This window comes from Notechis scutatus, chromosome 4 (genome assembly GCF_049901735.1).
Source record: "Notechis scutatus isolate UNSWTSFEM ecotype Mainland chromosome 4, rNotScu1.2, whole genome shotgun sequence".
Taxonomy (NCBI): domain Eukaryota; kingdom Metazoa; phylum Chordata; class Lepidosauria; order Squamata; family Elapidae; genus Notechis; species Notechis scutatus.
The window spans coordinates 169216626-169234479 of record NC_142012.1 but is presented as its reverse complement, the minus strand read 5'-3'; the positions used below and the strand labels follow the sequence as shown (position 1 = coordinate 169234479).

Here is a 17854-nt window from a genome sequence, read left to right as displayed (position 1 = left end):
GGAGGCAGAGATCCGGGGAGGACCCCAGTTCAGCTGGACCTTCCAGGGTGGGGCTGAGGGATCTCCTGCCGGGAAGATAAATAAAGAGAGCCACCCAGGAGGGGGAGCACTGCGGAAGGGCCAGAAAAGGGGGAAGCGGCGGAGGCAGAGGGCGGCCCGGGCATCCCCTCTTGATCCAGGCCTTCTGGCGGGGGAGCCCTTTGCCCTGCTCAGGCCTAGTGTCACCCGGGGCTCTTGTTAGGTATAACATTGATACCAAATATGGTTTGGGTGAATAAATATATAAAACTTAGATATCATGGTTTAAGTGCTTATCACTTTAAGCACAATGCAGCAGGCAATTAGCCGATTAAGGGTGCGGTTAGAAGTTACAATATAAGGAAGCATTAGAAGCTGTGAGATACTGTCTCTGGCTGTAACTGTGTGCTACTGTTACTGTGTGCTGCTGCGACTAACTGTGATTACTGACTGTGAGTGCCTGTGACTGAACTGTTATTGTTTGCTACTGTTTGCTGATTTACTGCGTAATTCTACTGAATATCCAGCGTTTGTTTCTCTGGAGAGTGAAACCGGAGGAGGAGAAGATATCTTTATCGGCTGATAAAGATATTGCAAGGACTCTTAACTTGGACTATACTAGTGAGTCTTACTGGATGGAAATACTGTGAATGACTTAATGGACTGAATGACAATGCTTAAACTCTAACTGGATTAAAAACTATTTAAACTACAAACAGTGTTTGTGTTCAGTGTGTGTATACTCTGGGGCCCTTCCACTCTCGTTTTGGCTACCTGGCTTGACTACTGCTGCAATACTCTGCTAGGGGTTAATCCTCAAACCCTAACATTGGTTATGGGCCCAGAAGCATAGTCTAACTAACCAGGATATAGCAGAGAGAGTTGGTGTGAGTTGCACATTACTGTAAAACAAACTGTTTTAATTAGTTTAAAATAGTCAAATTATCTGAAGAGTAATGGCACAAGTAAATTTGTCACAACTGTCCATGATATCCAGGCTGGATGGAACAAACTATGTTTCATGGTCAATGAAATGTAGTTTACTTCTACGCAGAGAAGGTTTGTGGGACATTATAGCAAACCCACCAGATGTGAGTAGCTGGGAACCTGCTAATGATGATGATAACGAAAAGTTACAAGACTTTAAACTGAAGAATGAGCAGGCTTTATGCATCATAGGACTGACTCTCTGTGATCAGCAGCTTGTCCATATTCGTGGAGAAGAAAATGCTGCAAACTGCTGGGAGAACCTCAGGAAGATTTATGTTCGGGACAGTGTAGGAGCACATATAAATCTTACACGGAAGCTTTTTCGAACGCATCTTCAGAGGAATGGAGATATGTTAGTTCATTTAAACTGTATGAAGAGCATTTTTCAAGATTTGCAAGAAAAAGAGCTTATATTTAATGAACTGCAACAAGTCTATATAATATTATCTTCATTAGATAAAAGCTATGATGACTATGTGACTTCGTTGGAAGTATTGCCAAAAGAAAGCCTCTCATTAACCGACATAACAGGCAGGCTATTAGAAGAAGCCAGAAGAAGGCGTGAGCGTGACGAGCTGAGAGAAGATAAGAAAGAAGAGAAATTATCTTCAAAGCTTGAAAGAAACCAGCAAAGCAAAGTAAAGCACCTGGAAGAAGAGAATTTATCTTCAACAGCATACACAATTAAAAAGTGTTTTAATTGTGGAGGCAGAGGACATTTGGCAAGATTCTGTAAAAAGAGAAAAAGCCAGAATATAAAAAAGCCAAAGAAAGCATTTGAACTAGCCACGTTTAGCAACTCTGATGTGAAGAATAATCTATGGGTGGTTGACAGTGGCGCATCCCACTGCATCACAAGAGATAAGACAAAATTTATAAAAATGTCTAAAAGCTCTCAACATATATCTCTTGCAAACGGCTGGAACCTGAAAGCTAAAGGTGAAGGTTTTGCACGTTGTCCGTACATAAACCAGGATATAAAAATGTTGTATGTACCGCAACTAAAGTTTAATTTGCTTTCAGTAAGGGTATTAGATAAATTAGGTTATGTAATTACTTTTAAGGATAATAATTGCATAATTGAAAAAGATAACAAAAGGGTAACTGCAGCTTTAAATGGAACATTATATGTCTTAGATAATAGTAAGAAAGGGGAGGCACAAACTGTATTTAATAATATAAAGCCTCATGATGAATGTATCCATTTATTGCATAGGCGTTTGGGGCATGTAAATTTTAAAATGCTAAAACGTACAGTTGAGTTATCTGAAGGAATAAGGTTAAAACCTTGTGATAAATATTTGCGTTGTAATGTTTGCTGTGAAGATAAGAGCAAGGTATTGCCTGCAAATAGGCTAAATGGTTTCAAAACAAAAGAACCTTTAGAAGTGGTATTTGCAGACATAATAGGTCCAAAGAAACCCAGTATGGGGGGTGCTAGATATATACTGAGCATTATGGACCATTATTCTAGATATGGGTTTTGCTATTTAATGAAAAGCAAAACTGAAACATATCAACATTTTTTCAATTGGCTTAGGTTTGCTGAAAGAAAGTCTAAACGACAACTGATAACCTTGGTGACAGATAATGGCACGGAATTTATTAATAACAAATTCCAGAACAGACTTAAGGTAGCTGGAATAGAGCATAAGAAGTCTGCTCCATACAGGCCAGAACATAACGCTTTTATTGAAAGAAGAGGCCAAACACTACAGGCAATGGTTAGAACAATGTTAACTGATTCTGGGTTACCTGATTCTTTGTGGGGGGAGGCTACAATGTGTGCTAATAACATATTGAACAACGTTGTTAATACAACAACAGGTGAAATTCCATTCACCAGGTGGCATGGCAGGAAACCTGATCTAAGTTACCTGCACACATTTGGTGCACCAGCATGGGTGCATATTCCTGCACAACTCAGAAAAAAAGGGCAACATAGAGCTAAAAGATTTTTCTTCGTTGGTTATCAGGCAAACCATAGGGCATATAGATTTTGGGAGAAAGGCACATCTAAAGTGTTATGTAGTGCTAGTGCCCAATTTCTAGAACATGAAGGATGGGAGAAATTAGAACAGGATGCCAATAAAGATGTAATTATTGAATCCTATCGAAATCCCATTAGTTATCCCTGTAACTTTAAAAATAAAGTAAAGAGAAAAATACAGGATGAGATAGTGCCCATAGAGGAAGAAATAGATTCAATAGCTGAACAGGATGAGGAAGATGAACAGGTAGTAGTTCAACAAAGTCCTCCTGTAAGCCCTGTAATTCCCAGAAGAACTACACGTGTATCTAGACCGCCTGATAGGTACCAGGCTAACACAGTGTGCCAGATTAATGAAGTTCCTAATTCTGTTGAAGAAATTAAAAAGTATCCTAATAAGGAAAAAGAAAAATGGTATGCAGCAATGAATAAGGAACTGAAGTCATTAAGAGATATGAAGGTGTATGAAAATGCCAAATTACCTGCAGGAAAGAAATCCATTGGCTGCAAATGGATATTTAAGGTAAAAACAGATAAAGATGGTAATTTAATCCATAAGGCAAGGTTAGTAGCCCAAGGTTTTAGGCAGAATGCTAATGACTACGATGAGGTGTTTGCACCTAGTCTTAAGGCAGCAACCTTGAGGGCAGCTTTAGTGTGGGCAGCTAGTAAAAACTATATAGTTAACCATCTAGATGTGGAAACTGCTTACTTGCACGCCCCATTAAAACATATTATTTATATGAAAAAGCCTGTTGGTATTAAAAGTGAAAATAAGAATAATAATGATTGTTGGTTGTTAAAGAAAAGTCTCTATGGTCTTAAACAATCAGGCTATGAATGGAACCAGTATATTGTAAAGGAACTTAACAATATAGGATTTAAAGCTGGTTTAGCCGATCCATGTCTGTTTAAAAGGGAGACAAATGGGAAAGTATCATTATTATTACTATTCACAGATGACATTGCTTTGATAACTGAAACTAATGATGAAGCAAATAAAATAATAGCATCATTAGGAAAGAGAATAAAGATCAAGCAATTAGGGGAGATAAAGAAGTATCTCGGTTTGAATATAAAGAAAACACGGAAAGGTTTTAAGATATCTCAGGAAGATAAGATAAGCAAATTGCTAAAAGATTACAAGATGGAGCTTTGTAAGCCAGCTAAGACTCCAATGAGTCAGGAGTTTAGCAACACTGATGAACAAAGCCCTGAGTTTGATAAGGTGATTTATCAATCTTTAATTGGTAGTTTGAGTTATATTAGTAATTGGTCTAGACCAGATATATCGTACTGCGTGAATCAGTTGGCTAGATTCAATTCTGCACCATGTGAAAGACACTGGAATGCAGCTAAGAGGATATTAAGATATCTTAAAAAGACAATGAATTATTCATTGTATTTAGAACCAAAGGGTGATTTAATTCTGAGTGCTTATGCAGATGCTAGCTTTGCATCAGAAAGAGACACTAGAAAGTCGACTTCAGGAACAGCCATAATGCTGGGTAAGACATTAATAGGCTGGAAGTCAATAAGACAACAGCATATAAGTTTGTCTACTATGGAGGCAGAATTCTCCTGTTTATCATTGTTATGTACAGAGTTAATAATGTATAAACAAATGTTAATTGATATAGGTATAACAGTAGATTATCCTATAATTATACATGAAGATAATCAGGCAGCAATTCAAATAGCCACAAATATTGGAGTAAAAACAAGGAGCAAGCATACAGATCTAAGATACCTAAACGTGAGACAATCTGTAAGAAGTAAGATGATTCAGCTAGAGTACTGTATGTCGGAGGACAATTTAGCTGATAATTTTACTAAAGCCCAAGGTGCCAGTAAGCACCAGGAGAGTTGTGAAAAATATGGGATTAGATTGTAAAGGTATTATATATTTATTTCACCCAAAAGGGGAGTATGTTAGGTATAACATTGATACCAAATATGGTTTGGGTGAATAAATATATAAAACTTAGATATCATGGTTTAAGTGCTTATCACTTTAAGCACAATGCAGCAGGCAATTAGCCGATTAAGGGTGCGGTTAGAAGTTACAATATAAGGAAGCATTAGAAGCTGTGAGATACTGTCTCTGGCTGTAACTGTGTGCTACTGTTACTGTGTGCTGCTGCGACTAACTGTGATTACTGACTGTGAGTGCCTGTGACTGAACTGTTATTGTTTGCTACTGTTTGCTGATTTACTGCGTAATTCTACTGAATATCCAGCGTTTGTTTCTCTGGAGAGTGAAACCGGAGGAGGAGAAGATATCTTTATCGGCTGATAAAGATATTGCAAGGACTCTTAACTTGGACTATACTAGTGAGTCTTACTGGATGGAAATACTGTGAATGACTTAATGGACTGAATGACAATGCTTAAACTCTAACTGGATTAAAAACTATTTAAACTACAAACAGTGTTTGTGTTCAGTGTGTGTATACTCTGGGGCCCTTCCACTCTCGTTTTGGCTACCTGGCTTGACTACTGCTGCAATACTCTGCTAGGGGTTAATCCTCAAACCCTAACAGCTCTCAGCCCTCAGAGGCAGAGCCTGTGAGGCTGTTTTCTTTCCTTCCAGCTGGTGAAGCTCTGCATTGCCATGATTGATACTGGGAAGGCCTTTTGTCTGGCAAACAAGCAGTTCATCCACGGCCTCCGGGATCTGGCCCATTACTCGAGCAAGGATGACCTGGTGGAGGTAAGGCCCAGGTGCTGAGCCCAGGTGGGGGAAAAGCTGAGCTCCAGGGGGTTCAGGTGAGGTAGGCCAGCCTCTCCTTGGCTCCCGGGGTTGGCATGGCTGCTTCTTCCCCCCTCAGTGGCACGGGGCTCCTCCGACCGCCTGGCGAGACTCTGGTGTCCTGGTCCCGAGTACAGCTGTCACCCTGGATGCTGGGGGAAGCCCCTGGGGTGCCGCGCTTCCAGAAGGAAATGCTGCCCCTGTTCAGTTGGGTGCTGCTTTCCACCCCTCCTTTTCCCCCTTCCAGGGCAGCTTGACAAAGTTCTCCGACAGCCTCCAGGAGATGATCAATTACCACACGGTATGTTTTGGAAGCAGCTTCATTGAGGCAGAGCCTCTTTGTGGGTCTTGAAACACAACTGATAAGTGAGTGGTTGGCTGTAACCATGTCTGGATGCCCTTCGTGGACCCTTCTATGCTCTTGAACTCCCATGGCAAGCGGGCGACTCAGTTATTCCAGCAGACTTCCTGAAAGGCTGCTCTTGGCACGGGGCTCTCCCGCCTGGAATACTGCCTGCCCCTCCCTCCGAAACGCATGGGACCCGGTGGGGGGGAGGCACCCAGGCTTTTGAAATGCCTCCTTCGTTAGGAGGGCTTGTAGGAAAGGACTTCATTTTTACCCTGCGTGCCAGCCCCGGTCTCGTGAAGGAGGAAGCAGTCTTGATGTAGACAGGAGCAAGAGCCCAAGCAGGCCACACTTGGTGGCGGGGGTGGGTGGGGTGGGGGGAGAGGTGGCTCTTAAATCTGGACCTGAGAAGACTGGCTTGGAATCCCGCCTGAGTCTCCATTAACGGGAAACGTCCTTCTGCCACCCTCCAAGTGGAGCCAACATGGAGGAGGTCCTGTGGAGTGGGGGGCTGCCTGGGGAGAGAGTTTAGACTGGGCCTGGGGGTGGTGGTGGTGGTGGTGGTGGTGTTGAGTCAATTCAGTGGGCTTTTGCCCACGAGCCCATTCCCCCGCCCTTGGCTGAAGGGATCTTGGGCCTCTCCCGCATCCCGGGTGAGTCCAGAGTGAGTCACGTTAGTTAAGCTGGCCACCTATTCAACATATTGCATCCCATATGTTGGACTCGGTTTATTGCACTGCCGTCTGCGTTAGAGTGAAATGCGTTTACGTGAAAACAGTGTAAAAGCCAAAGAGATGAAGACATGTTGCAATGCATGATGACAACAGACATTTTAACGAAGGCGAATCATAGTGCTATGGATACGTAGTTTGGGGTTTTTTTTTTAAACAAAATTGGGCCATTGCCCACATGGGGAGTGATGGAACCTTCTGCCTAAGAGAAGGAGATGAAAAATGCGGAGGGAGCTTTTGGGCTGCACCCTTTCCCCTTTCAGATCCTGTTTGACCAGACCCAGAGGTCCATCAAAGCACAACTCCAGATGTTCGTTAAAGAGTAAGTTAACTTCCAGGGTTGCCAAAGACTGATGGCCTGGTGGGAGTCTGGCCCAAAGGGGAATTGCAGGGCCCTCATCTTGGCCCAGAAGAATGTAGGAAGTGCAGACGGTGCCCCCCACCCCCAACCCCTCTAAAACAAACACTTGGCCTGACCTCCCTGAGACTGGGGTGGAGGCAGCCGCTCAGCCCTACTGGCTTGGAGAGAAGCAGGGCTGCTTCCATTCCCAGGTCTCTCGAGGGACGGCAGGCTGTGCTGAGGCCAAGGGAGATGCTGTGCACAAGGGGTGGGGGGTGGGGAAGAGCGTGGGGCAGAGTTAAGGATACCCAAAGTTGCTTCGGGATCCGCCACTCTGTGTGCCAGCTGTGGTCCCAGAGCAAGGCCAACAGCGGCCTGGCTCCTTCGGTTTTCTCTTCGTTGGGGGACCCTTTTATGCAGAGTTTGGCCTTGCTGGGAGTCTCCCAGGTCATCGTGGGGGGTGGGAGACAGTGTGATATTTCTCTCGGGGAGCCCGAGGGGCCACGTCCGGAAGGCCAGTGCCCGCTTGTGGCTCAGCACGTTCTGGAGGGTCCGGAAGGCACCGTCTCCTCATCCTGCTTGCACCCAAAAACCCTTTGCCTTCCTTTTCTGCACACCCTCTTGTGCTTGTGCCGAAACCCCTTAGGGAAAAGAAATGCCTCCCTCCCCTTGAATCCCACTCGGGGAGCCCTCCCTTGAGGGAACCTGGCAGCGTCTTCCCTTCTTTCACGCACTAGAGACATACGGAAGTTCAAGGAGGCCAAGAAGCAGTTTGAGAAAGTGAGCGAGGAGAAGGAGAATGCGCTGGCCAAGAACGCCCAGGCCCCCAGGAACAAGCAGCATGAAGTCGAAGAGGCCGCCAACATCCTCACCGCCACCCGGAAATGCTTCCGGCACATCGCTCTGGACTATGTGCTGCAGGTGAGCCTGGTGGGGGCCGCCTTGCCCGGGGGAGTGTCTTGCTCGATGTGGCTGGGGAGGGGCTGGTAATGGAGGCAGGGAGGCCGCCTCTTTCCCAGCGGGCCCGTCCCACACAGGTCTTTGCCGGGAGGGGCCCTGGGAGGGGTGCAAGCAGCCCTGCTGACTGGCCAGTTCCCTTCCCTTGTGAGGCTTGACCGCCCCCTCGCCTGAGCCCGGACCACCCACTGGGAGAACTTTTCCCAGCCCCCCCCCATCCAACCAAGCAGGGGCTGCCTGACCTCCACCCAGCACGGAGGGGGGGTTTTCCCACTCTCTCCTTTCCTGACTCAATGAAGCAAAGGGATTTTCTTCTCTCCCAGATCAACGTCCTTCAGTCCAAGAAGAGATCGGAGATCCTGAAATCGGTAAGTGGCCCTTCCGGCGCAGAGGAAAGCAACGGCAGTCCTTGGCTTACAACCGGCCTCTTAGTGGCTGTCCGAAGATGCAGCAGGCCTCCCCAGGGCTACCTACGGCCCAGTTCTGAAGTTATGATGGACACCGCCCTCCTCCACACACACGCTTCCTTGTGGCCACAATTATAGTTTGCACAGTCCCTGGTCTGTGGTTTATGGTGGTTTTGCCACTGATCCTTTGGTTTGTGTAATGACAGTGGCGGACGCCTTTTTTTTTTTTTTTTTAAATATTCAAAATTTCAAAAATTTAAAAAAACAAGTTCTCACATTTTACAGCGATATCATAGCAGAGTACATGTCCTTTAATAACAATTAAGTTCACTTAACATAGGTATATCTATAGCTAATTTACTAGTTCCTTACTTACTATACTATTGTTAAAGTACAATACTTATTTATTTACGTTACTTTACATATGTGCACATAAGTCGTATATCGTATTCTTCTTTGATATTTCTTTAGTCATTTTATTGATTTTTTAAAAACAAACAAAACATAAAAGCATAAAACATCTTTTTTGAAAGCAGCTTAATCCCGGGTTACATCTCTTTGTACAGACACAGATTCAGATTCATGTTCATTTTATATACCATTCCATATCTTATTACCATTCTACATTTTCTATATAGCTTCTCCCCTCTTTCAATTTTCTTAATTTTATTTTATTTATTTCATCTCAATTCAGATCATTATACTTATATTCTTTGTCTGTCCTGTTTCCAGCTGTCTATTATCTTTTCTCATTAAACAAAATTTCTCCTGTAATCACTGATTGGAGTATGACGCTTTTATATCTTTCCCCTAAATTTATAACAGTATAATACATAACTTCCATTTGGAGTCTGCTTAGTACATTCTAAAGTTACACACTGTATTTTAAAAGAGAAAAAATTATAAATATATAATATAATTAAAACAACAATCCATACCAATTCAAATCTATTGTTAATATTAGTATTCATTTAAATCTTAAACATTTTACACATTACTTTTCAAATAAGTATCATACTTCTATGGGAACACTTATAAACTTTCCATAGTTACTTCCCCCCACTTCACTCATATTTTAAAACATCTCATTAAAATGTTCCCATTCCTTCCTAGTTCAATTCTCTCATTTATTTCATTTCATTTATTTTGTTCACAAAAGTTTCACTGAATTACACTGAGTATTTTATCCCACTTTTGAATCATATGTTTCCAATTTTCTAACATTATTTCTAATACAAATATAACAATACAATCTTATGTACCTTTGCAGAATCACTTTTTCAGTTAAATTTTTACCCATTATCTCTAAATAAGTTCTGTTTCTTTACATCTTGCTCCACACCTTTGTAGCTTCTCTTCCCTTCCTTCCTCCCTTGCTTCTTCTCTCCACCCTTTTTACCCCCTTACCTCTCCACCTCCATTTCCCTCTTCTGTGTTCCCATTTTCTGTTGCTTTCTAACATTATATCCACTTTTCACCTTATTTTTCCCTTTTTTGGTTGTTTTTTTAGGTCTTAAAGTCTCCATTCTCTTTCCCCCTTTTCCCCCTTCGTCCCCAAGTAAAGTTACTTGTTCGTCAAAGATGGCTTCTTCTTTGTCCCAATCTTCTTGTTGCGTAGTCTTTTCTTGTAGTTTCTCATAGGTACAAATCGCCATTTCTAGGAATTGAAAAACGGAGCCAAGAGAGCCCTTCCCTTCTTGTTCTTCTTCTTTATATTTTTTAAATTCCATTTTCAGTTCATCCACAAGTGATGCCATTGTAAAAAAAATTTCAAACAACCACCCAAACAACCACCCAAGTGTTTTTAGTCATTCAAATATAATTTCCAAAAGTCCCAAAGTCACCAAGCAATCCAAATACACACAAGCTGTTTCTTTCTCTTCCTGAGGTTACTATTTAGTTACAAAGTTCCAGTTAAGATGTATCTTTTAGAAGTCTTGTTAGGATTTAATCAGATTCTTTTAAATTCCAGGCAGTCTCCTCCTTCCAAATCCTACTCTTATTCTTTTCCTCTCCCTTCCCACTTACAGCAAAAAAAAAAAGTTTTTTTTTAATATTCAGAAGTCCTTATTGTCCCCTTGACATTTAATTATCCAGTTTAATTACCTCTTGATGCCAGAGTGGGTTTTTCCGATTTCTCATTCATCTCTGTTCGCTGTCAACGTAAGGAAGGAGAGTGAAAGAAAAAAAAAACTTCCCCTATTCACTTTCATTTGCTACTTCCAAATCTTCTTTGGGAGCGATGTATCTTTTTTAAAATTTAAATTCCAGGATTCCTTGGTTGTTGCTTCTTATCCCGGTCAGCCAAAACTTTCACTTCTTAACTTCCTCCTGCACTTTCTTTTCCGGATGAGTGCTTCTTTGAGGCGGCCATTTCTGACCGCCGCTCGTTCGCCTTCGGGAAAGGGAGTTTAGCCAGCTAGGGAGGAAAGATGCGGCTTTCCTCGACCCTGCTGGGATCTCCCCCCTCTTTGCCACCTCTACGGGGTGGCTTAGCCCCAAAGCCAGACTGGCTCGGGATGCTCCAGCGGCGAGCCCAGGCAGAAACCGTGCACGATCGCGGATTCCTGCCTGCCGCCGAAGCCCTGCAAACCGGAACCCTCCATTTCTTTAGTCATTTTCATAGTATGGACACTTTATAATTGCCACAGAAAAGCTCATAAAATCAGGTTGGCCAAGTGGGTCACCTCATTTACGACCGCGATGGGCAGGAGGACGGCTCGTAGGCACTACGTAGCCCATTATCCCCAAAGTGCTCAAGGCGGGGTTCAGTAAGGGCGGAGGTAGCCTTGGGGCCCACAGGCATGGGTGTTTCAGGTGCCCCCCGGGTCCAGACTGCCCCATCCCCTCCTGCCCTCACCTGCCCCCTTTGCCCCCCACAGATGCTCTCCGTCATGTGTGCTCACCTGGCCTTCTTCCACCAAGGCTACGATCTGTTCAGTGAACTGGGGCCCTACATGAAGGAGCTGGGTGCTCAGGTAAGGAGGGGGGGGGGCTGCTCCAGGGGTGGGTGGGTGCTGCCTAAGCGGCTCCCCTTTGCATCCAATGCAGCGGGAAGGGGCCCCTCTGCCCTCCCACCCTATGGAGGATTTTGTGGGGGGCTCGATGTCAGTCCAGAAGGCCCCAAATCCTCAGCTGCTGGGCAGGAGCCTCAGCTCTCCCTCCTGCCCCGTGGGGAGAGCCCAGCACTGCCGCTGAGGCTGTGAACGAGTCCTCCTTTCCTCCAGCCTGGAGCCATGTGCCAGTCCAGCCGCACGTGCAGCCTGGCGCCCTGGGGCTCCCTGGACACCGTCTCTTCCCCCGAGAAAGGCAGGGAGGGAGGCAGAGCTGGAGGCAGGGCCTGGCCCCGGGGAAGAGGGCAGCTCCCCTTGGGCGCGGGGGCATGAAGTGGAGGCAAGCGTCTCTGTGGGTTCCCTCCTTGTCCTTTCTCCAGCTGGACCTTCTGGGTCTGGACGCGGCCAGGGAGAAGAAGGAGATGGAGCAGAAGCATTCCACCATCCAGCAGAAGGTACCTGCCCCATCTGTGGGCTCTTGCGGGTCAAGGGCCAGCCGCCCCCAGCAGAGCAGGGCCCCGTGGAATGGCACCCCTCCCCCCCGGCCCCTGTGCCAGCAACAGAGCAAAACCTCCGCCTCGCCCTGTCGGAGGTGGCTCTCAGTGGGGCTGCCGGGGATGGGGCGGCAGCGGGGTGGAGGAAAGGGGAGCCAAGTTGCCTCTTCCATTGCCCGCGATGCCAGGGTGGCCAGGCAAAGCCATCGCCCACGTTACCTGCCCCAAGGCCGCCCCCTTGCCGCTGGGTGCCATGGCCCTTTGGAGATGCCAAGCAAATCTCACCTGCTCTCCAGGTGCCTCAAGGGGAAAGGGAGCCCGGCCTGGTCCAGGGGCTCAGCCTGACAGCCCCCCCCCGGGTGTTTGTGCTCTCCAGAGGGGGCGGGGTGTCCTCGGGTCCCACCCTGAAGCAAGGGCTACTGGTGGGGCAGGCTCTTTGCTCCCCTCCTGCCCCCAAGAGCTGCCCCCAAAGGCAGTTCTGTAATTCCCCCCCCCCCCATTCCCTGCCATGCCGGGTAAAACAGGGAACCCCCAGCCGATCGATCCTCGCTGGCGGATTAAAAAGTATTCATGCAGGGATCAATAAAACATTGGAAATGGGGAAAGGAAAGGGATAACTGTGCTAAAGCTAAAGGAAGGGAAAGGTAGCGTGGGGTGGTTATAAAACCGGCTTTAACCTTAAGGAGGAGGCCAGCTTTTGAACCGTCCATCGTTGCAGGGGGTTTCACTGGCTTGGCTGACTGGCTGGAAGGGTCTTGAAGGGGCCCTTAGGTGGCTGCCACTCTTCCTGGGTTTGTCCTCTGGCCTCCCTGGACGCGTTCCGTTGGCCTTTCCTCTCAGGTGTGTGGGCCCTTCCCCTGGCTGCTGTGGTCAGGGGAAGGGCCTCCTCTGCCGTGGCTCCTGCCCTCTGGAACGTGGGATCCCACCCCCCTCCCCTTCCACCAGGGCCTGAAGACCGGCCTCTGCCGGCTGCCCTGCGGCCCCAATGGGGGAGCCTCAGAGTGGAGGGGGGGGGTGGATTGAGGAGGGAAATCATCCCCCCCTCCCAGGTGTGGTGCTGCCTCTCTCCCTCTCTGTAAACTGTAACTTTGGATTCTATTCTTACTCTATTTTTATAGTTTTTAAAAAAATACTTACCTTCCATGGTTTTCTATCTCAGAGGATTCTCGGTTACCCAGGTCAGGATTGTCCCGGAGGTGCTTTTCCAAAAGGCAACTGGGCTCCCGGTTTTCCTTGCGGAAGTTTCACGGCTTGGATGAGAAGGGAAACCAAGAAAGGCCAGCAGCACCTTTGGGACTGCTGTGACCTGGAGGACTGAGAACCTCCAGAGACATAAAACTATAAAAGATAAACATTTTTAAAAACAATAAAAATAGGATTACAATCCAAAGTAATTAGGATGCAATGTGCACCTTTTATGGTTTTACTGCTTTTAATCCTGATCCACCCTTCAAAGCAAGATTAAACAGATTGAATAACATAGATACTGTACAGTCAGGGGTGGGATTCAAATTTTTTAAAAACCGGTTCTGTGGGCGTGGCTTAATTGGTGGACATGGCTTGGTGGTCATGTGACTGGGTGGGTGTGGCCAACTCAATATCACTCACATCGAGGTACACATCTCGCCTGGCCTTTCATGACTGTGGGGATGCTACAACAGTCGTAAGTGTGAAAAATGGTCATAAGTCACTTTTTCAGTACCATTGTAACTTTGAATGGTCACTCCACATGAGCAAAGTACCAGCAAAGGAGGGGGGAAAAACTCCAGAGAAGTTGCAGAGACAGGAAATCTAGTCCTGTCAAGAATGTAATAAGGGTTAACGGAGAGACAGTTTCTGTAAGCAACACCAGAATGTTTCCTTCCTGCCTTCCTTACAGGATTAGGCCAGTAATTTCCTCTAACAACCGGTTCTAGCGAATAGGTGCGAACTGGTAGAATCCCACCCCTGTGTACGGTGCATTGTTAATGCAATATCAGGAGTTTTCAGTTCAATTGTATAGAATGTGAAGGATGTGTGTTTGTGTTTTATTTTTATAGTTATAGTTATGTACACTGAAGATGGCATTTAATTTCGTTGTATGAGGCGCAATGACAATAAAGATGATAGATGACATAGGTAGGTAGGTAGGTAGATGGGGGAGAGGAAAGATTGATAGGTAGGCAGATTCCTAAAAGCTCGAGTGCAGAACCGACTCTTCTGTTCCCTCCCACCCTGGAAGCCTCCGGAGCCAGCGCAGCCTTGCAGGGCCACCTGGGTGTGATGCGGTTCATCCACCGGTACTTCCCTAGCTGTGGGGTGATGCTGAGGCGATCGCTGGGAGGGGATTCTCCCCACTAGCCAAGGCTCTGGTACCAGGGGAGGGGAATCTAGCGCAGGAGTCCTCCTCCAGGTGCGCTGAGCGTGGGGGCTTTGCTCGCAGGCTTCATTACCTGACTAGGCCACGTCTTCATCAAGAGGCGTTTGAAAGGGGTGGGGAGACCATGTGGAGGCCTCCCAGCAACGAGCCGGAGGCTCCCGGGCACCCGAATCTCCCCCGCCCTTTCCTCAGGCTGCTGCAGGGAGCCCTGGGAAAGACCTGGGAGGGGGGGCCAGGAGCAGGCGCTTGTCCCGCCTCCCTCCCTGGATGTGAGGTGAGAGGCTTGGACTCCCCCCACCCCCCGACCTCCCCCGCAGAGGCTGACAGGAGGCCTCTCTTTATGCCAGGACTTCTCCAGCGACGAGATGAAGCTGGAGTACAACGTTGATGCGGTGAACGGCATTGTCATGGAGGGCTACCTCTTCAAGCGAGCCAGTAACGCTTTCAAGACCTGGAACAGGTAAGGCTGTTCCCTGAGGGAGCCATAGGGTCTTTGCCTCTTGATTCCCTGAGTGTGAGCCCAAGCCCCCTCCTCTCCGGGGCCCAAGGAATGGAGAACGGGGCGCTCCTTCAGAGCAGTCGGTTGATTGCTGCTCGCCCACAGGCAGGAATCCCGCCAGACTAAAGCATGTAAGCGCATAAAGATCGGCTCCACCCTCTTCCTGCCCCCCGAGATTCCAGGGCCCTTTGCCTCTTGGCTCTCTGGGAAAGAGCCCCTCCCTCCTGCCCCTCCGAGCTGCATCCCAGCACAGTCATCCCCGCAGTTAACAAGCAGGATATGCTGCAAAGGTCTCTTCCTTCCTTGGGGAGGAGGTCCCTCCATGCAAGGGGTCGTGGGGGGGGTTCTTAGGACTGGAAATGCCCCTGGTGGGTGGGAGAATTGCTGAAGAAGAGCCACCCAGGACGACCCAGGAGAAAGAGGTGGGGGAGCAAACGCCAGGCTGGCTAATGAGGAGGGTGAGAGCGAAGGTCCTGCTCCAAGGAAGACAAGAGGGTGGAAACGGAGCTTCCAGCAGGGAGCCCAAGGGGGGGCTCGGAGCCAAAGGCCCAAAATTCAGGGGGCTAAAAGAGCCCCAAGGGCAGAAGGGAGACCCCGGTGAGTGCAGGGGAGTTTATGGGAGCCCCCTGTTAAATCGGTGGGTTTTTTTTGGAGCTCCTAAGGTTCAAACGTAGATAACCTCCAAGTTCTCTCTCTCACATTGTGACGATGGAGGGTGGTCAGGCCACGTGGAGGAGAGGAGCAGGGAGAAGGACCCAGCTCACGGCCTGGTTACGCCTGGGGAAAGAACCGGGGGAGGTTGGGGGTGTGTGCGCTGGCCAGGTTACCCGGAGGCATCTCTCTCTCTCTGCCTGGCCCGGAAAGAGGGCAGGACGCGTTTGTCTTCCTGGGCAAGTGAGGAGAGAGAGGGCGACCAGAGGGGCACAGGGGGCATCTACCTTCCTTGGAAGAAAAAGAGGGGGTCCCAGGGGCAAAAGGAGGGAGCCCCTCGGGGGCAGCAAAGGTCAAGGCAGGTCTCAGGGAGCCAGAGCAGCTGCAGGAGGGTGAACCAGGACGGGGCCTGAACCAGCTCCCTGGGGCAAAGGGACGGGCGGATCCGAGATCCCCAGGAGCTTCTTCCCAGGGGTTGCTCTGAGGTTGGGCCCGCTTCTCAGGCAAAGCACCAGGATTGTATTGGGGGAGTCCTTGGATTGGTTTGCCCGAGGCAGGAACGCTGACCCATTGGGGTGAGTTGGAGGGGGCAGCCTTGCTTTCAAGCTCGGCCTGGGAGGGGTCTTGGCAGCAGCAGGTGAGAAAGGGGCCCTTGTCTCTAGTGCGAAGGTCGCTTCATACGTGCCTTGGTGAGGCCACACTTGGCATCCAGGTTTGGTCGCCACCATATAAAACCGATGCTGAGACTCTAGAAAAGGGGGACAGAGGAGATTGGGGGGCGGGGGGGGGGGGCTAAAACATACGAAGGACGGTTGCAGGAGCTGGGCAGGTGCAGTGGAAAGAAGGGCTGGGGGGACAGGATAGGGGTCCTCCAATATTTGAGGGGCTGCCCCAAAGGAGAAGGGGAGGGTGTCCAAAGCACCTGAAGGCAGGACCTAAAGCAACAGGTGGAAACCAGTTGAGGGGAGGGGAGCAACCTGGAACGAAGGAGGGGTTCTCTATGTCAGGGAGGAGCACCAACCAGTGGGGGCTCTTAAGAAGAGGCTAGACGTGGCTTCCTGCCAGGAGGCCCCTCCGGGGTCCCGCCCAACTCCTGTTATTCTGAATTCTCCTGAATTGGCATCTGCAGGGGAGGCACTTCGAGGCCCCCCTGGTGCTCCTGGTGCTTGATGTCCCAGCTCTCCTCCAGGTGTTTCGTGGGGGGGCCCTGATGGGGCTGACTGGCAGGGGAAGTGGCTGCGGCGGCTGCCCCCCCTTGCCAGGCCGTTTGGGGTGGGTGGGTGGAGAGGGGCCGTGCCCAAGAGCTGAGCCACTTAGATGGTGGCCGTCTCCTTCCTCTCTCAGCTCTGCTCCATCACCTCCAGCGCTCGCCCGGCTTCTTTCCTGCCTGGTTCTTTTGACTTTGGTTTCTCCACCCGTCTTTCTCCTGATTCTGTTCTGACCCCCCCTCATTTTCTCCACCTGACAGGAAACCCCTGGTGGCATCAGGTACCTCTCTGGCTTGTGCCCCCTTGGCGCTTCCTCCCTAGTTCTGTGGCCAAGCATGCCAGACAGCCAAGGCTCCGCCCCGGCCTGCCTCCTCCTCCTCCTCAGCTGGAGAGGGTGCAGGAGCAGCCGCCTCTCTTCCCTGGGGGTGGGGGGGACATGCCTGCTGCCCACGTCCCTTAACAGGCAAGGCTGGCTCTCCCCCCTTCTAACTCTCCGGGTATCTCTGTGGCTCCAAGGTCAGTAACCTCGCTCCCCCCATAAGAGCCTTTTCCTTTTCGCTTACGCCTTTTATAAAGATTTTTAGCAATAATAATATTAATAATTGCTTGGATACCTTTATTGCTTTTGGCTTCCTTGTATGCCTCCCAGAGCCCCTTTTTTGTGAGGTGGGCCCCCCCACATAAGTTTGACAATAAATAAACAATGGGGGACGCATCAGAGAGAGAGGCGCTGCCCAGGGTGGGGGTCATGGGGGGGCTTAACCCTTCCGCCCTGTGGCTGTTAAGGAAACCATCCCTCCTCCTGTTCCCCCTCCTTGAGGATGGGGAGGGGTCCTCCACCTCCATGCTGAATGCATATGGCAGCTGTGCCCCCGCCCGCCCTGTTCCACCCCCACCCCCAAGGTAGGTGATGCCTTCTGAGCCCGTCTTCTCTGCCTTCTCTCCACCCCCCATTGGTAGCACCGTCCCTCTTATTGCTGCACGTTGCCTGCCGGTTCTGCGGCTTCCCCTCAGTCTCTTCCCCTTGTGCCGCTTCCGCCTCTGCCATTTCTCTCTCCT

At 48.6% G+C, this 17854-nt stretch overlaps 1 protein-coding gene across 1 annotated transcript in view; it reads left to right on the top strand.

Moving 5' to 3' along the window:
• The window catches only part of ACAP2 (ArfGAP with coiled-coil, ankyrin repeat and PH domains 2), a 28966-nt gene that overhangs the window by 4196 nt on the left and 6916 nt on the right, over window positions 1-17854 (top strand). Inside the window, exons 3-10 of the mRNA XM_087965642.1 lie at window positions 5592-5711; window positions 5998-6051; window positions 7091-7149; window positions 7905-8088; window positions 8448-8492; window positions 11414-11509; window positions 11965-12039; window positions 14785-14897. Coding sequence (XP_087821768.1) covers window positions 5592-5711; window positions 5998-6051; window positions 7091-7149; window positions 7905-8088; window positions 8448-8492; window positions 11414-11509; window positions 11965-12039; window positions 14785-14897 — 746 coding nt within the window. The remainder of the gene's footprint in view (window positions 1-5591; window positions 5712-5997; window positions 6052-7090; window positions 7150-7904; window positions 8089-8447; window positions 8493-11413; window positions 11510-11964; window positions 12040-14784; window positions 14898-17854) is intronic.